Source organism: Ranitomeya imitator, chromosome 4, assembly GCF_032444005.1.
Source record: "Ranitomeya imitator isolate aRanImi1 chromosome 4, aRanImi1.pri, whole genome shotgun sequence".
In the NCBI taxonomy this organism is placed as follows: domain Eukaryota; kingdom Metazoa; phylum Chordata; class Amphibia; order Anura; family Dendrobatidae; genus Ranitomeya; species Ranitomeya imitator.
Window position 1 is genome coordinate 608,281,549 of NC_091285.1, and position 22,171 is coordinate 608,303,719.

Below are 22,171 nucleotides of genomic sequence, written 5' to 3' on the forward strand. Positions count from 1 at the left end.
ATTAGATTTGCGGGGTGCTTACAACCTGATTCGCATCCGTGAGGGGGACGAATGGAAGACGGCCTTTAACACCAGGGATGGGCACTATGAGTATCTGGTGATGCCCTTCGGGCTCTGTAATGCCCCAGCCGTTTTCCAAGACTTTGTGAACGATATCTTCCGGGATATGCTTTCCACCTCGGTCGTAGTCTATCTGGATGATATTCTTATCTACTCTCCAGATATTGACTCCCACCGGAGAGATGTTTGCAAAGTCTTCGACCTCCTACGGGCAAACTCCCTCTATGCCAAATTGGAGAAGTGTATGTTTGAGCAGGAGTCTTTACCTTTCCTGGGCTACATCATCTCGGCCCAGGGATTGGCTATGGATCCTGCCAAACTACAGGCAGTGATGGACTGGCAGGAACCCCATTCTCTGAAAGCGGTGCAGCGCTTTATGGGGTTCATAAATTACTATCGTCAGTTCATCCCCCACTTCTCAACCCTGGTAGCTCCCTTGGTATCCCTCACCAAGAAGGGAGCGAATCCTAAATCGTGGTCCGAAGAGGTCTCCAAGGCCTTCACTTCTATTAAGTCCCACTTTGCTAGCGCTCCCATCTTACATCGTCCCGAGGTGGATAAGCCATTCCTAATGGAGGTGGATGCCTCTTCCGTTGGTGCAGGAGCAGTCCTCTATCAAAAGGATGCTCAAGGTCGGAAGCATCCATGCTTCTTCTTCTCAAAAACCTTCTCACCAGCGGAGAGAAATTACTCCATCGGGGATAGGGAGTTGCTGGCAATGAAGTTGGCCTTTTCGGAATGGAGACATCTCTTGGAGGGTGCTCGGTTCCCATTCCAAGTCTACACGGACCACAAGAATTTGGTCTATTTACAGACAGCCCAGCGGCTGAATTCTCGTCAGGCCAGATGGTCCTTGTTTTTCTCCCGGTTCCACTTCACTCTACATTATCTCGCCGGGGAGAAGAACATTCGTGCTGACGCTCTCTCTCGCTCCCTGGTGTCAACTGTGGAGGAGGAGGACGAGCCTCGGCTCATTGTCCCTTCAGAGAGTCTGAGAACCGTAGCTCCGGTTTCGCTTGAGTCTGTGCCTCCGGGCAAGACTTTTGTCCCCATCAATTTGCGTCCGGAGGTTCTCTCGTGGGCTCATTTGTCCAGAGTGGGTGGACACTTTGGGGCAAAGAGGACATCTGAGTTGTTGGCGAGAATGTATTGGTGGCCACATATGGTTCGTGACGTTGGAGACTACGTTCGGGCATGTGTCTCTTGTGCCAAAAATAAGTCTCTCCGTCAACGGCCAGCTGGGTTGTTATACCCTCTGCCGGTGGCAGACAGGCCCTGGGAGATGGTCGGGATGGACTTTGTGGTGGGTTTGCCCAAGTCACGTGGCTGTACTGTCATTTGGGTTATCACCGACCATTTTTCTAAAATGGTGCATTTGGTGCCGCTTCCCCGGCTACCTTCTGCACGGGCCTTGGCAGCATTGTTTGTTAAACACATCTTCCGTCTTCACGGTATGCCAGACAAAATTGTCAGTGACCGGGGTCCCCAGTTTGCGTCTCGGTTCTGGAGAGAGCTTTGTCGCCTTCTCAGTATCGAGTTGAATCTCTCTTCGGCATATCATCCCGAGACGAATGGGTTGGTGGAGAGAGCCAACCAGACCTTGGTCACATATCTGCGACATTTTGTCTCTGCTAAACAAGATGACTGGGCATCTTTGCTACCGTGGGCGGAGTTTGCTCTTAACAATGCTGTAGCTGACTCCACTGGACAGACCCCATTCCTCCTTAACTATGGTCAGCATCCGCGGGTACCTGTGCCCATGCCCGTGTCTTCCGCCGATTCCAGGGTGGCAGACTGGGCTGTGGAGGCTCGGGACATTTGGGATCGCACTCAGGATGCCATTCGGGCTTCCAAGGAGAGAATGAGGTCCTCTGCCGATGTTCATCGGCGCCCCGCTCCGACCTTTGCTCCTGGCGACTTGGTGTGGCTCTCCGCCCGTAACATCAGGCTGCGAGTTGAGTCCACTAAGTTTGCGCCTCGCTACTTGGGTCCCTTCAAGGTTCTCGAACAGGTTAATCCTGTGGTCTACCGCTTGGCTCTTCCTCCACGCTTGGGTATCACCAACACCTTTCATGTGTCCCTCTTGAAACCCGTATACATGTCCCGGTTTTCCGAGTCATCTGCCGGGACATCGGGTTCGTCTACGGACGATTACGAGGTGAACGCTATTTTGGGGTGTAAGGTGGTACGCGGCAAAAAGTTCTATCTGGTGGATTGGAAGGGTTATGGTCCAGAGAAAAGGTCATGGGAGCCTGCTGAAAACATTCGGGCCCCACAGCTCATTGCTGCCTTCGAACGTAGCGAGGCCCAAGGAGGGGGGGGCCCTAGGAGGGGGGGTAATGTTAGGAGTCGAGTTTCCTCTGCTGCACAGGGGGAATCTCGATCCGTCTCCGCTGCGGTCTCCCATTCTCCTCCAGCCGCAGTGGAGCCTGCTCAGCAGGGACGTCGATCCCAGCGTCTCGCTCAGTCTGACTCTGTGAGAAGAGTTACTGCTGCTTCTCCAGCTTCTGCCTGTAAAGCCTATACTGGTCAGCAGCGAGTGGACTTCTCTGGGACTAAGTCCTTGTCTGCGCACACTGAGCATGCCCAGGGCAAGATCTCCCGTTGGAGATCGAGGGTCATGTGCTCAGACTCTGCAGCGCATTCTATTGGTCCTCTTGGTAGGTCTTGGAAGGGCAAAGTTTCTGTGGCCGCTTCCTGTCCTGCAACTATATAAACTGCGCATGACCGCACGGCCATGCGCTAGTGTACAATTTAATACGTGTGTTTGTTGTGAGTGCAAGTCGTTCTTTAAATACCCCTACCCTATTGTATGATTGTTCGCGTATGGAGTATGGCTGCTATCTAGCGCCCGACTTATCACTCAACGTGTCACACACGTGTCAGCGTCTACTGCTGTGACCGCCAGTGCGGTGCCACGCGCCAGTGTGCGCTTCCTGACCCACGTCTGGGTGCTTAGTGGTGCCTGCCAGCTCGGCACAGTTCACACTTCGGTGCCTTTATTATATAATTCCTTTCACACCCAGTTGCGGTGTAGTGCCAGCAAGGGTCTAATCGGACTACAATCCCTGTTGGGGTTTAGTTCGCTGACCACTTGCTCGCGCTCTATGTGCGGTACCGCGGTCCTGTGACGCAACAGGATCGCTTTCTTCACGCTGGGTGAGGTTTAACCCACGCATGTATACTTTTGATACCGCCATATTGTCTGTCATTTCCTAGCAGCAGGTTTCACCTGCACGGTGGACCCCGGACTGCGAACGCATCTATATCATCTCTCTTGGTGCGTTCCGCCAGTCCTAACATAGTGTATGTATGACAGCACAGGAGTGAAGAGCAGTCATCATCCAAAATAACTGATATATATAGTATTGACACACTCCACAAGGAGGGTAAGCCACAAAAGGCCATTGATGAAGAAGAAACGGGCTGTTCACAGAGTGCTGTATCCAAGCATAATAGTGGAAAGTTGAGTGGAAGGAAAAAGTGTGGTAGAAAAAGGTGCACAAGTAACCGGGATAACCACAGCCTTGAAAGGATTGTTAAGAAAAGGCCATTCAAATATTTGTGGTAGATTCACAAGGAGTGGACTGCTTCTGGAGTCATTGCTTCAAGAACCACCACACACAGATTTATCCAGGACATGGGCTACAAGTGTCGCATTCCTTGTGTCAATCCACTCGTGACCAATAGACAACGCCAGAAGCGTTTTACCTGGGCCAAGGACAAAAAGAACTGGACTGTTGCTCAGTGGCCAAAGATGTTTTCAGATGAAAGTAAATTTTGCATTTCATTTAAAAATTAAGGTCAAGAGTGGAGAGGAACACAATCCAAGCTACTTGAGGTCAATTGTGATGTTTCCACAATCAGTGATGGTTTAGGGAGCCATGTCATCTGCTGGTGTAGGTCCACTGTGTTTTATCAAGACCAAAGTCGGTGCAGCCGTCTATCAGGAAATTTTAGAGCACTTCATGCTTCCCTCTGCCAAGAAGCTTTTTGGAGATGGAAATATAATTCTCCAGCAGGAATTGGCACCTGTCCACACTGCCAAAAGTACCAATACCGGTTTTAAAACGACAGTATTACTGTGCTTGATTAGCCATCAAACTCGCCTGACCTTAACCCCATAGATTATTGTCAAAAGGAAAAAGAGAGACACCAGACCCAACAATGCAGACGAGCTGAAGGCTGCTATCAAAGCAACTTGGGCTTCTATAACAGCTCAGCAGTGCCACAGGCTGATCGCCTCCATGCCATGCCGCATTGATGCAGTAATTGATGCAAATGGAGCCCCGACCAAATATTGAGTGCATTTACTGAACATACATTTCAGTAGACCAACATTTCGGATTTTAAAATCATTTTTCAAGCTGATGTTATAAAGTATTCTAATTTACTGAGATAATGATTTGGGGGTCATCAACATTAACAGAAATAAACACTTAAAATAGATCACTCTGTTTGTAATGACCCTATATATGAGTTTTACTTTTTGTACCGAAGAACTGAAATAAATTAACTTTTTGATGATATTCTAATTTTGTGAGAATCATATATATACATGCATGTATACATATGTATATATATTTGTGCATGTATGTTTTCTGTGTATATATGTGTCTTTATGTACAGTATGTACTCTGTGTATATGTGTATGGATATGTATGTACTCTTTGTATACATGTATGTATGTGCTATGTGTATACATGTGTCTGTATGCATGTGCTCTGTGTATACATATATGTCTCTATGTATGCACTCTGTGTATACATGTATCTGTATTTATGTACTGCGTGTATACATATGTTTAGCTTGGTTTGAGTTGGTATACATGCAGTACATAGACTAGTGTTCACTGGTTGGGGCTCGGTCCTTTTGTCTGCCCTTATTCACACACTGAGGTCAACTCTGACACATGGTAAGGTTTTTAATATTAGACAGTGTAGGACTGTCCAGATCAGAGTCACCTTGTCGACTGTGGGATGGCTTTTAAGCTATTTTTGATCAAAAACAGTATTACTAAGAACTCTGTGTTATTTAAATGCACTTTTGCTTTTTACTTATTTAGTTACATCAGGGTTTTTCATCATTTTGTTTTTTGTAGGTTTTGAATGTTTTATGGCCAATGTGAACATGCGTTTAATTGCTGAATGTATACCAACACAAACCAAGCTAAATTTTTGTGTTTTTTCTCTGTATTATTGCATTCTGTGCAATCCAGGGTGTGGCCTCCCTTTCCTGAGCTGGAAATTACACTTAGAGGCTTCCCTAGACTGCTGTCTCCTGGTTGGGACCCGGTCCTTTCGTCTGCCCTTATTCACACACTAAGGTTAACTTTGACACATGGTAAGGTTTTAATATTAAACAGTGTAGGACCGTCCCTATCAGAGTCACCTTGTCAACGGTGGGATGGCTTTTGTGCTATTTTTGATCACAAACAGTATTACTAAGAACTCTGTGTTATGTAAATGCACTTTTGCTTTTTACTCATATAGTTACAGCAGGGGTTTTGCTCATTTTGTTTCTTGTAGGTTTTGTATGTGTCTGTATGTTTATGTATTATTCATGTGTGTTTGTATGTGCTCTGTGTAAGCATGTGTCTTTATGTATGTGATCTGTGTATACATGTGTTTGTATGTGCTCTCTCTCTATATACGTATACATGTATGTGTTTTGTGTATACATGTGTGTGTTACACACCAGTCCCTGGTCTGAGCTCCTCTTCATCTGCCCCTGTCCATTGAACTTTCTGACACTCCACATTGGGTTTTGCATGTGGCCTGGTGTGCTTCCATGTGATGAACTGCCTGGCCTTATTTAATGGCTTCTAAGACACACACCCAGGCCTTGGTATTGAATCCAGTATTGAATTTGTGACTAACTTGTGTGTGCACAGAAGCCTGGATGAGAGCTGCAGGATGTTCTCTACCTACTAGTCTGTGGCTTCTGGTGACTCCGAGGTTCTGTTAGCTACTTGTCCTCATCTCTATTGGACCCTATGTGTCAGCCTGCGGTTTTCAAGACGTCTTCCTGGCTGTGTGCGGCTTCATTGATTGCTGACTTTCCCATTATTCTGGAAGGTTATCTGCTACTTTCCTGCGGTTTGCAGCATTGCAGTACCTGCCTGCGGCTTCCCACTCCACCTACTTGCCTGCGGTTTCCAGTATTGCACTACCTGCGTGTGGTTTCTAGACGTCCTCTGTCTGCGGTTTCCAACATTACCTGCTGCACTGACGCCCATGGTCCTGTGCCCACCTGGACATTGAGCTTAGAGGATTCACGTCACTCAGTGAGCCCCTTGAACTTCTGGTAACAGTGTGTGTGCATGTATGTGCTCTATGTATCTTTGAGTGTATGTGCTCGGCATAGCAGACAGGAGTTCATATGTGTAAAAATGTCGGCAATCTGCTAATAATATTACACTGTATGGGAACAGATTGAGCTAATAATGATCGTTCTGCGACCATCATTCTTCGGCAGTATGTGTAACGAGGCCGGTAAACAAACTTAAATGTTATTGACCGCGCTCGTTTAACAGCCTGGACTCAGCTCACATAAATGCAACCTAAATATTTCTGCGTAATGTTGCGATATGTTAGTATTTTGGGCCCACTTTTAACTTTTGCCCAGGCCCCCACTTTGTCTAAAACCGGCCCTTGGACATATGATGTGAAATCGGCAGGTGACAACTGCTCAGATATACAATCACTATAAAATTAACTGCAAAGACTTTTTGGATGGTAATATTACATGGAACCCTCTGACACATGACATGTAGATAGAAACATTACTATAGCCCGGGTAAAACAGTACACAGTTTTTAATCTTATGTCACATGATCAGTACCATGGAGAGTGCATATGAATATGCATGCTCGGCAAGGTGCCTAAGAGATTGCAGATGGTGCAATACATCCAGAAATATTTCCTATATGTTAGACTTGCTATGAAATGTCATAATTTCCACACCAGTTGAATATAATGACATCAGCCACTATCAACACTGGGTAAAAGAATAAATAATATCTCACAAAAAATTAGCAACAACTTCCCAAAGGTATTTTATAGGTGCTGTTTGACCTACTTTTCCTGCCTGTTCATGCTTCTTACTTGAGCTGGAAGGGGAGGTCCATGAAGGAATCTGGAATAAATGCTGCTTATTCAGCATTGGTTTCTAATTAAAACATCTGTGCTAATGATAAAGTGGAGAAAAGCTGCCGCCAGCTATTGACTATAATGAGTTCAAGCAGCCACAAGCTTGAGCAAAATCCCAATATATATTTTAGTTAGCTTCGAAGGGAGTAAAGACAGCACGACCTGAGCAAGCAAATATTTGGATCTTTGTTTACACTGTCCAAGGACTTAATGACTTTTTGTAAAGGTACCTTCACACTAAACGACGCTGCAGCGATCCAGACAACGATCCGGATCGCTGCAGCGTCGCTTTTTGGTCGCTGGAGAGCTGTCACACAGACCGCTCTCCAGCGACCAACGAGTATGTAGTATGTAGTATGTAGTATGTAGCGTTTGTTTTTTTTACTTTTAGGATGGTAACCAGGGTAAACATCGGGTTACTAAGCGCGGCCCTGCGCTTAGTAACCCGATGTTTACCCTGGTTACCAGCGAAGACATCGCTGAATCGGTGTCACACACGCCGATTCAGCGATGTCAGCGGGAGAGCCAGCGACCAAAGAAAGGTCTGGCCCTCTAGCCCCGACCAACGACATCACAGCAGGATTCTGATCGCTGCTGCGTGTCAAACTAAACGATATCGCTAGCGAGGACGCTGCAACATCACGGATTGCTAGCGATATCGTTTAGTGTGAAGGTACCTTGAGATGTTCATTATCTTAAGTGACACGCTCTAGCAAGTCTAACAATGTACTGAATACAAGTAGAAACTATCTAGTAGCAAGGTTTTTACGGGGTTGTCAAATCTGTTACAGCACATGGACATCATAGAAGGGGGCTTTCAAAAATCAGATCGGATAGCTGTTAAAGAAGCACTCCCACCATAGTTTATATCCTCTTAATATATTGCAGTCATCAAATTATACAACACTGTGTACTTACAATTGCTCATTTTACCTTTCTACCCAGATAATTCTTCTTTTTTCTCTGCTCTATAAAGAAACAGGAAGTATATTGTCCCTGTAATAATTATTTCCCTCTTCATCTCCTGACCCAGCTGCTCCGCTCTTCCCCCCTGCAAGGGACTTTTTGCAGTGACTCATGACTCATACAAGAAAAATTGACCTCTTGCTTCTACTGAGAGCTTAGAAGGATTCAGCTAGTCAGTATGTAATCATGTGATATCATAGACCTAATGGAAAAAGAAGAGTTAGCTGGGTAGGAAGGCAAAATGACCAATTGTAAGAACACAGTGCTATGTAATTTGACTGCAATATATTAAGAGGGTACAAATTTATTGGGAGGAGGAGTGATTCTTTAACAAGAAGAGACTCTGAAGCTGGAGGATCTGGTTCATCTATTTGTTACGAACAGCACTTTTACCTATTATATTCAGCTTTTTGTTGGGGCTCTTGGCAGCTGGACCCAAGGTGGTCAGTTAATTATCATGGCAGGTTTCATATTAACCATCATTATCCTTTTTTCCAATCCTTGACAGTCCTTTGAGCACTGATTCACAGTGGTTGTTTCTGAATGGCATAAAACTCAAGCTGATTGTTAGGCTGGCCTGGTGAGGTGGATATTCTAAGCCTTAGGTCGGGGTGGCACATGGACCTTGGGCGTTGATACAGCAAGCAGGAAGGCACGTGGGCAGTGAGGACTTGGCACACACGGGATTCTCAAAAGCAGCAGGACAGCTGGAGTTGATCCCAGCAGGGATAAATGGAAGCAAAAAATTCAGCACGTACTGATAATTTTGCAATCCAAACTTGGAACACTAGAGTCTCAATCCCAAGACACAGGTGTGTGTCTAAATGGGCCTTAAATAGGTCTAGCGAGATGATGTAACCGATTCACACGGTGCAACTTGCAAAACCCGACGTGGAGCATGACAGAGGGTAGCAGACCCAGGGGAAGGAAGTGGAGCTTGGGATACCCAGGACAGGTATATAACAGTGATAATACACAAAAGATAAATGTCAGATGTCCTTGACTTTTTGGGCAGGACTAGCTGGCTATATGGTGTGTATGGATATTTCATGACTTTTCCTTGACAGATGATATTGAGGGAAAAAAATAGCATGTCAAATTCTTGTTCTCACAGGAGATAAGCTGCCTCCAGAGGTGTCTGGCAGCAATTTATAATCAATCCTCTCCCTATTCAGAACACATGCTCCAAGCTGCTTTATGGGGGTTTGGGGTGTCAGGAGGTATAGCTGGCTGTAATAATGTGTATGGTCACCTTTATCATTCATGAACTTGACCAAATTGGTCTATTAATATTTTTTTAGGGATTAGGAGGAAACCCTGACAGTTATTGGAAGAATTATAGGATGGCACCTAGGACTCAAGTAGACAAGATATTATCTCTGGGTACAATAACACCCACATAACTAAAGCAACCTACTTCGAGAAATGCTTTAAATCATATGTTCATTTATGTATAGAACATGCTTGACCATCCATCAAGTAGATGGATTCCTAACTACATGGAGGTCTCTTTCCTACATCACAGAGGAGCTGGAAAACTCTGCTCTCACCACTTGTCTGGTGGATGTTTGCTACGAGTATATACGTGTCTTGAGAACATCACAATGTATTTGCCAAATCTATGCCCCCAAAATATGCAACTGAATGCTGTAATACAGTTACATCCATCCCCAATTGTGAAAAAAGTAAAAAATATTGGATTCATATTTTTCTTCCGAAATCCTAGTTGACATCATACTACTGTGATAAGAAAAATTGCTAGAATTTAGCATTTGTTTTGCGAATTATAGGCTGAAAAAAGGAGCAATGTATTCATCAGAATAATTTCAAGGTCTATACGTCGATTGTACACCATTGACCCACTGTGCTTGGATTTTGAGTAGATATAGAAGAGTAAGTTGCTGATAAACATCTCTGTCAGCGGCTTTTCTTAGAACATAGGATCGGGTATGTTAAAATGTAACTTGCCCGATCCTTCTTTTCCCCCTTCACTAAAATTGACTGGTTTGCTTTAATAGGCATGGACACCTTAAGCCCGGCAATTAAATACAGTATATCGTGAAGGGGAAGTCAAGCCACTCCGCTCCTTTCACATTAAGATAAAACACTAACCACTAAGTTTCATATTGAGGGATGAAACAAGACAGTATTCTTGAAGTAAGGGTATTCATAAACCACAGCTGACAAGTTGTGCTTATTTTGCAGGAGGACCAAAATAACTTCAAAAAGTATAAAGGGTAAACAAGAAAACAAAATTGCAGAAACAGAAATCCAGGGACGGCACATGTTTATGGTTTTCGAGATCTGGCTCCATCACCAGACGTAGGGCATGAATTTATGGGCATAATATCACTACATTGTTTGTTTTCACTGTCAGATGAATCATCTTTGGACTAAGACCACTGAAGAAGAATGAACCCCATAGTGGTCAAGAGTTTCTTAGAGGAAAAAAAAAGAAAAATAAACATATACAGTAGTGGACAAAAGGTTTGAGACTTGACACAAACTTTGGTTTTCGCAAAGTTTGCGGTTTCAGTGTTTTTAGATCTTTTAGTCAGAAGTTTCTATGGGTATTTAAGTACACTTAGAAGATGTGCACATGTCGTGTTTTTCCCACGTTTTTAACATGGAAATTATAATGGAAATTTGCATTAACTCTAGATTGCTTTGACGAGTGATCGTATGAACTGCAAAAAATTGCAATGTCATTACTTGCCATGAAGAGTTAACTTAATCACAAAAACCCCCTTTTCACTGGTTTTAGCCCAGCTACAAAATGACCTGCTTATATATTTTCGGTGATCATCTTGTTAGCTCAAGATAAAGTGTTAACAAGGACAAGGCAGCTGAGATCACTCTGATGTCTTGATTGAATTAAAATAGTGGACTGCTTGCATAAAAGGAGGCTTCTGCATGAAATCATTGTGTTCTTCCATTATCTATGGTTACGTAGAAGGAAATGACGTTCATTTGCAGCTATAATTGCTTTGCATCAAAAATGCCTTTACAGACAAGGACATTACTGCTTGTAAGTTTGCCCCTAAATCAACCGTTTATCAGATCATTAAGAACCTCAAAGATTGGGGTTCAATTGTTGTGAAAAAGGATTACGAGTGCTCAAGTCAATTCAGCAAATGCCTGGACCATCTCCCAAAGAAGATTAGACTAGAGGATTGGTTCTACACCAGTGCAGTTTGTTCAGGAATGACAGCAGGCAGGCATTTGTATGCACAGTTAGGCAAAGGCTTTTGGAGACTGGTCTGGTGCCAAGAAGAGCAAAAAATAAGCCACTTCTCACCAAGAAATGCAAGAACAGACTGACGTTCTGCAGGAAGTACAGGAATTGGGCTGCAGAGAACTGGGGTCAGGTTCATTTCTCTGATCAAACCTCCTTCAGATTGTTGAGGACATCTGGAAGAATGATTATGCAGAGGAAAAAAAAATGTGAGAGCTACCAAGAGTTCCGTGCCATGCCAACAGAAAAGCATCCTGAGATTATTCATGTGCTTGGTTATTTTTTATATACAAGGCAGTGGGTTCACTCACAATCTTGCCTAAAAACACTGCCATGAATGAAGAATGGGATCTAAACATCCTCCAAGAGCAACTTCTCTCAGCAATCCAGGAGCAATTTGTTGATGAATAACGCTGTCTACAGCATGATGGAGACCATGTCTCAAGAAAAAAGTGATAACTAAGTGGCACTTTTGGGACAATTTCTCACCCTACTTCTTTGCTAATAATGAAATTTGTACTGAGAGGTGAGTCTTGTACAAAGGTAATGGGGACAACAAGGTCTGGTGAACTCATAGTTATATATTCTATATACACTATGCGGAGCATATAATTTAGTCCTCAAATGGGAATATGGTAAGCAGATAATCTTCATGACAGCATTTATTGATGGGACAACTGCACAGTATTGAAGGGAGGATGGATGGGGTCATGTATTGCAAGATTTTGGCCAACAACCTACTTCCCTCAGTAAGAGGCATGGCTGGGTCTGCCAGCATAACAATGACCTGAAACACACCGCCAGGGCAAATAGGGAGCATTTCAAATCCTGGATTGGCCTAGCCAGCCTCCAGAGGGAGCTGAAACTCGATGTTGCCCTGAAACCTGAAAAATCTGGGCAAAATCTGTATGATGGAGTTGGCCAAGTTCCCGGCTGCGATGTGTGTAAACTTGGTCAAGAACTACGCAAAACTTATGACCCCTGAAGTTGCAAACAAAGTTTTCTGTACAAAATATTAAGTTCTGTTTTTCTATTGTGTCAAATACTTATTTCATACAATAAAATGCAAATTAATTATATAAAAAAAACCCCAATGTGATTTTATGGATTTTTAAAGTTTCTCATAGTTGAAGTTTACCTATGGTACAAATTACAGACCTCTCCATTCTTTGTAGGTAGGAAAACTTGGAAAATCGGTAGTGTATCAAATACTTATTTTCCCTGCTGTACATATATATTTCAGGGATTCACTCTCAGGTCGTTCACAAAGGAGATGCGGTTGGGTACAAACTTATGCTTTTATATTTAAACTCCCAGGGATTTCAAACCAAAACCAGCCTCTTCTGGGCACATAAATATTACAGTAAATACAGTTCATTCAGCAGGCACATACATGTCAGTGCAGGCTCATCCGAACAAATTACAGCACATTTTCCTAGCGCAAACATCCTACAAATAAGAGGCACAGTAAAACCAGTCTCGGTATTCCCTTCAGCCTGAGATCCAAGAGCTTCCAGCGTCAAAAGAGAAGTGTTCAACTCCGGGCACAGTTCATACTAGACAGGCAGCAGCTTCAACACGGTTCTCTGCAGCTCCAACTCGCAGACTACCGAGCTTTCCCAGCTGACCCTTGCAGTCTCCATTCAGACAGAGACTTTGGCATGTCTCTCTTTAAGCAGCTACAGCTCACATTTTGGTTGGTCGCTCATCAGCTTCAACACACAGCACTGTGTTCACTCACCAGCAGCACACTCGACTTTGCTCAACATCCAGCAGGCTGACTGGTTTTTAGTTAAAGCTAGTCAGGTACTTCTAATTAAGAACACATTGCTAATATTTAACCCAGTTCTATCTGGCTTTGCTACAATATAGATATATAATTATATATGTATACTCACACACAGTAGCACTGATGCCTTCTTGAGTACAAGGCAAGAATGCTTTTGTGTGTTTAAGTACCAAAGTCAAACTGAATGGATAGGAAGAATAAAATATGGTATGGCTTCAAAAGGAAGTTTTTGTGGACAATTTTTTTTCCTGGAAGACAAAGAATAGTGGGGTCCAAGACCCACCCGGCCAAGCATCACAAAAGCTGACGATCACGAGATCCATGTATGAATTTTATGGGCACTAGTTTGGCCAATCCTGATATAAAACCTACAACTCCTACTATGCAGATGGCACTATTACATGAAAATCGGTCAGGCAGTACCTCCTACGGCATACAAACACTGGGCAGCATGGTGGCTCTCATATCAGCAGAGTTTCTATGTTCTCCCTGTGTTTATTCGTGCCCCCCTGAGGTTCTCCTCTTTTTGCAACATCCCAAAATCATTCCGATATGTTATGTCTTCTTCTGCTACTTGCTCTAAGGTACTGCACTCACTGTGAGCTGCACTGGAGGCAGGGACTAGTGTGAATGGTGACATACGGTACTCTGTACAGAGCTGTGGGACATGATGCTATAGAAGAAACAAATATACATTTAAAACAAATCATGTGTTCAATAATAGAAAGCATTTGAAGCGTTATATAAATGTATGTAGGCACGCAGTCTATTATGCCAAGAGCCACCCATAGAAAATAAATTGAATACCAGCAGGTTGCATTCTAATATTGTGCATTTTAGAGCTCAAAATAAATTTTCACTTTACAGAATTATTGAGAAATTGTTTGTAGGGTGAGATTTATGAATGAGGCATCCAGCATTAAATCATACACATATGAGATCCATTCCCTACACAGAGAGGTGCATTGCTTTTTAATCAGTATCTACAGTACATGTTTTGCTTTCCTAGACATGATCTCTGCTGGCACACCCAGGTAAACCATCCATAATGGTTGGATTAATGACTAATGCTCCCTCTTTTTTAGCAACCCTGTCCTCACACCACCTCACATATTTCTGCTATAAAAGGTCCATAAACAAGAATGGTATCCAGATGCTGAGGACCCTGTCATTTCAGGTCAAGTCCGTACCCAATGCCCCAGTCATGCCACTTGCAATTTAATTCCTTCCACTAGGGTAAAAACATCATCTGGTTGACTTTATACTTTATATCCACAAAAATAATCCAATTAAAATATTTTTAGCCTGAATCCATATGGACGAAATGATAAGGCATACATTCTCAGACCTTAAGAAATACAATAGTCAGAGGAGAAACACATTAAAGTGGATCAGTCAGCAGATTTCACAATACAAATTGCAGACATGATAAAATTAATCTCTTGGACCAGATGAGGCTTGTGTACTTACAATAATGAGTAAAAGATTAGCAATGTTTTGAAGTTTTGACTTTTAGGCTGCATAATTTACCATCCACTACTGTTTCAAACTTGAGACTACCATCATTTTTAAAGATAATCATTTTGGCTATCTCATACATAAATTTAAAGGGCAACTATTTAGCATGTGATTAGTTATGCAGATTCTTCTCATGTACTTATTTCTTCCTGAATACTACAAATTACAACCTGTCCTCACATCCCCTAATAGCTCAGTGTGTTATTAGGTTGATTCCCAGCAGAAAAGAGAAACAGCATCATCCAGCTCATTGATAGTGATCTCTCTGCCAAGAAAATTGCCAAACTGCATCATATGAGTGCCAGGACAGCTTGCAGATTATGAAATCAAGTCCGTCCATCCATTTAAAAGCCAAGAGGTGGAAATTCAGGCAAAATATCGGAGTCAACAAGTCTGCTCATCACAAGATCTATGAGTGCTAGTGCGACAAACATGGCAGTGGAGGTGGCTCGTATGCTTCATAATAGTGAGATCACAGATGATGCAAGCACAGTGCGACGCATGTTACGTAACGCTGGAATAGTGGCCCGAAAGAAGGTGAAGAGGCTTCGACTTCAATATCGTTCTAAGTGGACAATAGACGATTGGAAACCTGTGATTTGGAGCGATGAGACAAAAGCCAATAGACTAGGCTCTGATGGGTGCAAATGGGTTTGGAAGAAACATGGAAAAAGAGGCTAAAGGATCAAGAAATCAAAGGGGCTGTCAAGTTCGGTGCAGGAAGCCTGATGATATGGGGATGTTTCACAGCCATAGGCCTTGGATACTTTACCAGGATCGATGGTGGTCGACAATGTTGAGCTATATGTGAGCATCATGCAAGACAAGTTACTTCATACGCTTGAGTACTATGAGTATGAAAAGGATGACATAGTGTTCCAGCAGGACAACTCGAGATTGGCAAAGAAATGGTTGAATGACAAAGAAGTAGAGGTGCCTCATTGTCCCCCACAGTCCCGAGATCTCAACCCAATCGAACACTTGTGGGTAGAGTTGAATAAAAATCTGTAGACATACCTAAGTGAGTTGACCTGTATGCAACTTTGGAAATGAGTAGAAGAGACCTGGGATCAGATTTTGCTTTAGACATGCTTGTATCTGATCTAGCATGAACCGCCTTTTTAAGGTCAAGCCACAGCATCTCAATCAGATAAAGGTCAGGACTTTGACTAGGCCACTCCAAAGTCTTAATTTTGTTTTTCTTACGCCATTCAGAGATGGATTTGCTAGTGGGTTTTGGATCATTGGTCTGCTGTAAAACCCAATTGCACTTCAGCTTCAGGTCACAAAAAGATGGCCAGACATTCTGCTTCAGGATTTTTTGGTAGACAGTAGAATTCATGGTTCCATTTACCACAGCAAGTCTTCTAGGTCATGAAGCAGCAAAACATCCCCAGACCATCACACTATCATCACCATATTTTACTGTTGGAATTATGTTCCTGTTCCAAAATGCTGTGTTACTTCTACGCCAGATGTAATAGGACATACACTTTCTGAAAAGTTCAACTTTTGTCTTGTCAGTCCACAAAGTATTTTCCCAAAGTCTTGGGCATAATCAATATGTTTTTGCCACTTGTGGATAATAGCACTCACTGTTGTTCGCTGAAATCCCAAAGCTTTAGAAAATACTTTATAACCTTTTCCATTCTGATAGATCTCACTTACTTCGATCCTCATTTGTTCAAGAATTTCTTTGGATTGTGACATGATGTCTAGCTTTTGGGGATCTTTTGGTCTACTTCACTTTGTCAAACAGATCTTATTTATGTGAGATCTTGATTGAGAACAGGTGTGGCAGTAATCAGGCCTGGGTGTGACTAGGGAACTTGATCTCAGCTTCCCAATGATGTGATAAACCACAGTTAATTTATGTTTTATGGGGGAGGCAATCACTTTTTCACACAGGGCCCTGTATGTTTCGGCTTATTTTTCTCTTAATATTAAAGACCTTCATTTAAAAACTGCATTTTGTGTTTACTTGTGCTATCTTTGTTAAATTGTTATTTTTGTTCGGTGATCTGAAACATTTAAGTGTGACAAACATGGAAAAGAATAGCAAATCAGGAAGGGGGCAAATACTTTTTCACATCAATGTATACAATATGTTAGAATGCTGTATATCAGGGCTGAAAGGTGGTGGCCTTATCTCACATAGGACAAACCTGGTGACAGGTTCCCTTTAAAGTTTCAGACAGGCCAGTACAAAAAAAATAGCAGATAGGAGAAACTGGCAGACATTTTCTTTTGGCTAGTGTTTCTTAAAACGTGGTCCCTTATGATGATGCAAAAATCTCAATTCTTTCTGCAAAAAAAGGCATGGAACAAAATTTGTTCAAAGACGAAAGAACATATGTCATTGGGGTGCCCATATTTGTGAACATTTATCCTAATGTTATTCATAGCATTTAAAATGTTTTTTTTAAGCTTTTTGCTTTAGGATTCTTGGATATATGCTTGTCTGACCACTAGGACCTGCATCTTCAGCATGTGGCAAACAGGTCCCGTCAATAGTCATAGGGCCATGCAAGAGCTGCTTTCTTCAGTGTGGGAGTTCCAAAAATTGCTGAAAACAATGGCAGGGTAATTTTTGGAACTTCTTTACAAAGAAAATAAATTGGGTAGGTCTCGCATGGACGGCCACCTCTCCATTCCCCGGTAGCACCGATACTCACATTTATCATACATTCATGGCCATAAATGTACAAGATGGAAATACCCCTTTATAATATAAAATGCACTTTATACAATGGATTTTAATTTGTGTTTTTAGTAAGATTTTTTTTAAATGCTGGATATCACAAATTGAAAAAACACCACTAAAATGCTAGAAATTAATTGCCTTTTTTCTTACCTCACTGTCTTCTTCTGGTGGTGGGGGAGGTGCTTTGATCATCTAAATAAAGGACAAATATAAATGTTGTGTTTATTAACCTGGAACAGTTAATTTTTATATTTCAAAGTCAAGTTTTCATTTTAGTTATATGCCATTTTTTAGGGTGATAGTGAAGGAGAAAGAGTTTGAAAGTGAACACTATACCTGGCATGTAGTAACACAAGCTGATTGACCCTAGCATCTAAGCTCATACAATCAGAAACCCTCTAGAGACAGGACTGGATCTCATCACTCTTCTCTCGCTTTACAGCGCAGTATCTGGCCTGGTTTCCAAATATGAATCCAGATTTTCTAAACAAGTCACATTTCCAGGAATTTTTATTGCATCATACAACGTTATTCAGCAGTAATTAACCATTACACTACAAAGAGTTAATTGCTTACATTCAGTTCCTTGATATGCTTGTGGGTTCTAGCTGTACACTTGTGTCACTTGAAGGAGTATTACAATTTTTGCAAATGAATCACATTTTTACGTGTAATGAAAACTATAATCTACTATATAATTGTCTAAGGGTCACTTCGGTCTTTCTGTATGTCCTTCTGTCTGTCTTTCTGTTACGGATATTCATTGGTCGCGGCCTCTGTCTGTCATGGAAATCCAAGTCCCTGATTGGTCGCGGCAAAACAGCCACAACCAATCAGCGACGGGCACAGTCCGGAAGAAAATTGCCGCTCCTTACTCCCTGCAGTCAGTGCCCGGCGCCCGCATACTCCCCTCCGGTCACCGCTCCCACAGGGTTAATGCCGGCGGTAACGGACCACGTTATGCCGCAGGTAACCCACTCCGTAACCGCTGCTATTAACCCTGTGTGTCCCCAACTTTTTACTATTGATGCTGCCTATGCGGCATCAATAGTAAAAAAAATGTAATGTTAAAAATAATAAAAAAACAAAAAACCTGCTATTCTCACCCTCCGTAGTCCGCCGAGCCGCTCGCGGCTGTCGCCATCTTCCATTCTCGGCGATGTATTGCGAAATTACCCAGAAGACTTAGCGGTCTCGCGAGTCCGCTAAGTCATCTGGGTAATTTCGCAATGCATCCTGGGAACGGAAGATGGCGGCATCCGCGCGCGTATCGCCAAAGCTTCGGTGGATCCCATGGGTGAGTATATAACTATTTTTTATTTTAATTATTTTTTTAACAGGGATATGGTGCCCACACTGCTGTATACTACGTGGGCTGTGTTAGATACCGCGTGGCTGCTATATACTACATAGGCAGTGTTATATACTGCGTGGGCTGTGCTATATATTACGTGGCCACTGTTATATACTGCGTGGGCAGTGTTATATACTACGTGGCTGCTATATACTGCGTGGGCAGTGTTATATACTACGTGGCTGCTATATACTGCGTGGGCTGTGCTAAATATTACGTGGCCAGTGTTATATACTGCGTGGCCTGTGTTATATACTACATCGCCTGTGTTATATACTGCGTGGCTGCTATATACTGCGTGAGCTGTGTTATATAGTATGTGGCTGTGTTATATACTGCGTGGCCACTGTTATATATTGCGTGGCCTGTATTAACGCTTCGGGTATTCTACAATATGTATGTCTATAGCAGCCACATAGTATATAGCACAGGCCACATAGCATTTGTCTGCTATATACTACATGGCTCCTATATACTACGCGGCCTGTGCTATATACTATGTGGCTGCTATATACATACATAAATACGTATTCTAGAATACCCGATGCGTTAGAATCTGGCCACCATCTAGTATTATATAAAAATGCAATACATATAATTTTTGCACTTGCTGCCTATAAAGATGTCAAGATTTCTGTCTGTTGACATTATATCAGTATATTTATGGCCTTCTTCCTGTGGTTTGAAGTGTTATTACCAACATTAAAAGTTAACACCTATCTCAAAGTATAGTTAATAACTTCTGGAGTGGTGGGAATGCTACTGCTGGGAGGACGCATAATAATCCCGAAACCAGAAATATTGTTCCATTGGAATGCACTGGTGGCTACAGATATGTACCACCATTCCATTGATTTCCTATGGAATTACTAGAAATCGTTGAATACTTCATTTATCTATCTCCAGCCATTCTATGGTGAAGGAACAGAGTAAGGCGACCACTACTTCCAGCCATTCTATAGTGAAGGAACAGAATATGGCGACCACTACTTTTTTTTGAGGTGGAACTTCGGAGCCCTGTTTTTGGAATTGGACGAGGTCCCAGCCTGTTAGTGGCTAATCTGTACCTGCACTCATCTTTCTAGACCCTTCCTACATCGCTTTCTGGCTTGAAAATATCTTTCCAAACTTCAAGCGGCCAGTATCCCTGAAAAAATGGACAATAGTTCACTGGGTGTGTCTGGACCATGGAATCTACCTGTTGAAATTGTGCAAAGCAAGCCCTTCTTCTTTCGATTGATCATTCACACACTACTAAAAATCTCTGCTTCATAGCGAATGAGTGGCACATGCTCTGCCTGGATTGCCCTTATGTGGGCAGAGGTATCGACTGCTTTTTGCGGATGGGCTGGTCAAAATATCTTATTTTGCTCATCGGTTTCATCCTGGCTGCGGTATATATGAAATTCACAGGGTATCTTTCTGCCGAAGCGAGTGCCCTTTCCCATCCCTCGGTTAAACTTGATGGAAATTAGTATTTTTTCAACTGTAACTATGGTGTAAAAATGTCACATGCACAGAAGAAAGGTTTACATATTCATCAGAAATGAGCAGGCTATAAAAAAATATAGACTGTAATAAAAAATGTCAGCATCCTTCGGGGGATCGGCAATATTTTATAGTATCTACTGCATGTCCAACCACTACATAAGTAAATCCTAGCACTACATTATCTAAGCAGTCTGCCTGTTTAACTGTAATAAAAGTAGATTTATGGGACATGTGTTACGTGTCATAAGCTTTCCTGACTTCGTAGGAAGATAAACTGATAATTCTCTACCGCAACGGATGCTGCTTATACTAAAGCAACCAGCAGTATTAAAGCACTGGATGCAGGAAAACAACTGAGGATACGGATACGCACGTTTCGCCAACCCAGGGTCACATCAGGTGCCTGTAACACAATGCGATAATGACATCTAATACTTACCACAGTGCAGCACAGAGGCCAGAACCACCATAGCAGGGCCAGAACCAGCAGGAGAAATAAGATGAGCAGGGCAATAGCCAGGATGGTCCCATCTGCCTGTAAGACATAAAAGAAAGCGAAATGCTCACTGTGAGATATGCTTGATTCATTATTATACATCAAATCATTTACATTGTGTATCTACTAGTGCCTCATATTTATCATAAGAGTAGGGTACCAGTACTTTGTATGGAGTAAATCTATCTACAAGGTGCTGGGTCACCAGACTGCTAGACAGCATGGTGCACAATTTGTCGCCATATGACTGGCACCTTATAAATGTCTTATCTAATGAAAATAAGCAACTAGTCCCATCATGAATGATCGGTGGAATGAGATCACATTTCTGCTCTGGAGTACATGATCTTTCCATGCATCAAATGGCCAATGTTTTACTGGATTGGGCACCGTTCACCACTACATTTCCCTTGCAGCTGGTGTTACATGGAAAATGGATGGCTGGCACATGTATGTATCAGCTGATTCTTAGAAACTTCGTTTAAAAGCTACCCCATACCGGCAAATAATACACAGATACATGACCTTTCTTTTGGATGGTGGTCATTTACCGCATTTATTGAAACACTAGATGGTGGCCCGATTCTAACGCATCGGGTATTCTAGAATATATATATCCACGTAGTATATTGCCCAACCACGTAGTATATTGCCCAGCCACGTAGAATATTGCCCAGCCAAGTAGTATATTGCCAAGCCACGTAGTTCACGTAGTATATTGCCCAGTCACATAGTATATTGCCCAGCCACGTAGTATATTGCCCAGTCACGTAGTATATTGCCCAGCCACATAGTATATTGCCCAGCCACGTAGTATATTGCCCAGCCATGTAGTATATTGCCTAGCCACGTAGTTCACGTAGTATATTGCCCAGTCACATAGTATATTGCCCAGCCACGTAGTATATTGCCCAGTCACGTAGTATATTGACCAGCCACATAGTATATTGCCCAGCTTGCCCAGTCACATAGTATATTGGACAGAGCCATGTAGTATACAGCACAGAGTCATGTAGTATACAGCACAGAGCCACGTAGTATACAGCACAGAGCCAAGTAGTATACAGCACAGAGCCACGTAGTATATTGGCCAGTCACGTAGTATGCACCATATCCCTGTTAAGAAAAAGAATTAAAATAAAAAATAGTTACATACTCACCTCCTGGAGCCTCCGGATCGAAACGGCCGGTTCCCGATGCTTGTCGCGCGCTCCGGTCTGAAGATTGCATTGCGGTCTCGCGAGATGATGATGTAGCGGTCTCGTGAGACCGTACGTCATCATCTCGCGAGACCACAATGCATTCAGCAGTCACCGGGGCGTCGCGCGGAGCGGGAAAGGCTGGTCCTGATCCAGGGGGGCCACCGGAGGGTGAGTATGTAACTATTTTTTATTTTTTTAATTATTT

The 22,171-nt window shown here is 42.8% G+C and overlaps 1 protein-coding gene across 1 annotated transcript in view; it reads right to left on the bottom strand.

The window, feature by feature from the left end:
• Positions 1 to 22,171, bottom strand: part of ANTXR1 (ANTXR cell adhesion molecule 1) — a 320,379-nt gene that overhangs the window by 87,792 nt on the left and 210,416 nt on the right. Inside the window, exons 13-14 of the mRNA XM_069766572.1 lie at positions 20,708 to 20,803; positions 17,574 to 17,615 (exon numbers count right to left, since the gene is read on the bottom strand). Of these exons, the coding sequence (XP_069622673.1) occupies positions 17,574 to 17,615; positions 20,708 to 20,803 (138 nt within the window). The remainder of the gene's footprint in view (positions 1 to 17,573; positions 17,616 to 20,707; positions 20,804 to 22,171) is intronic.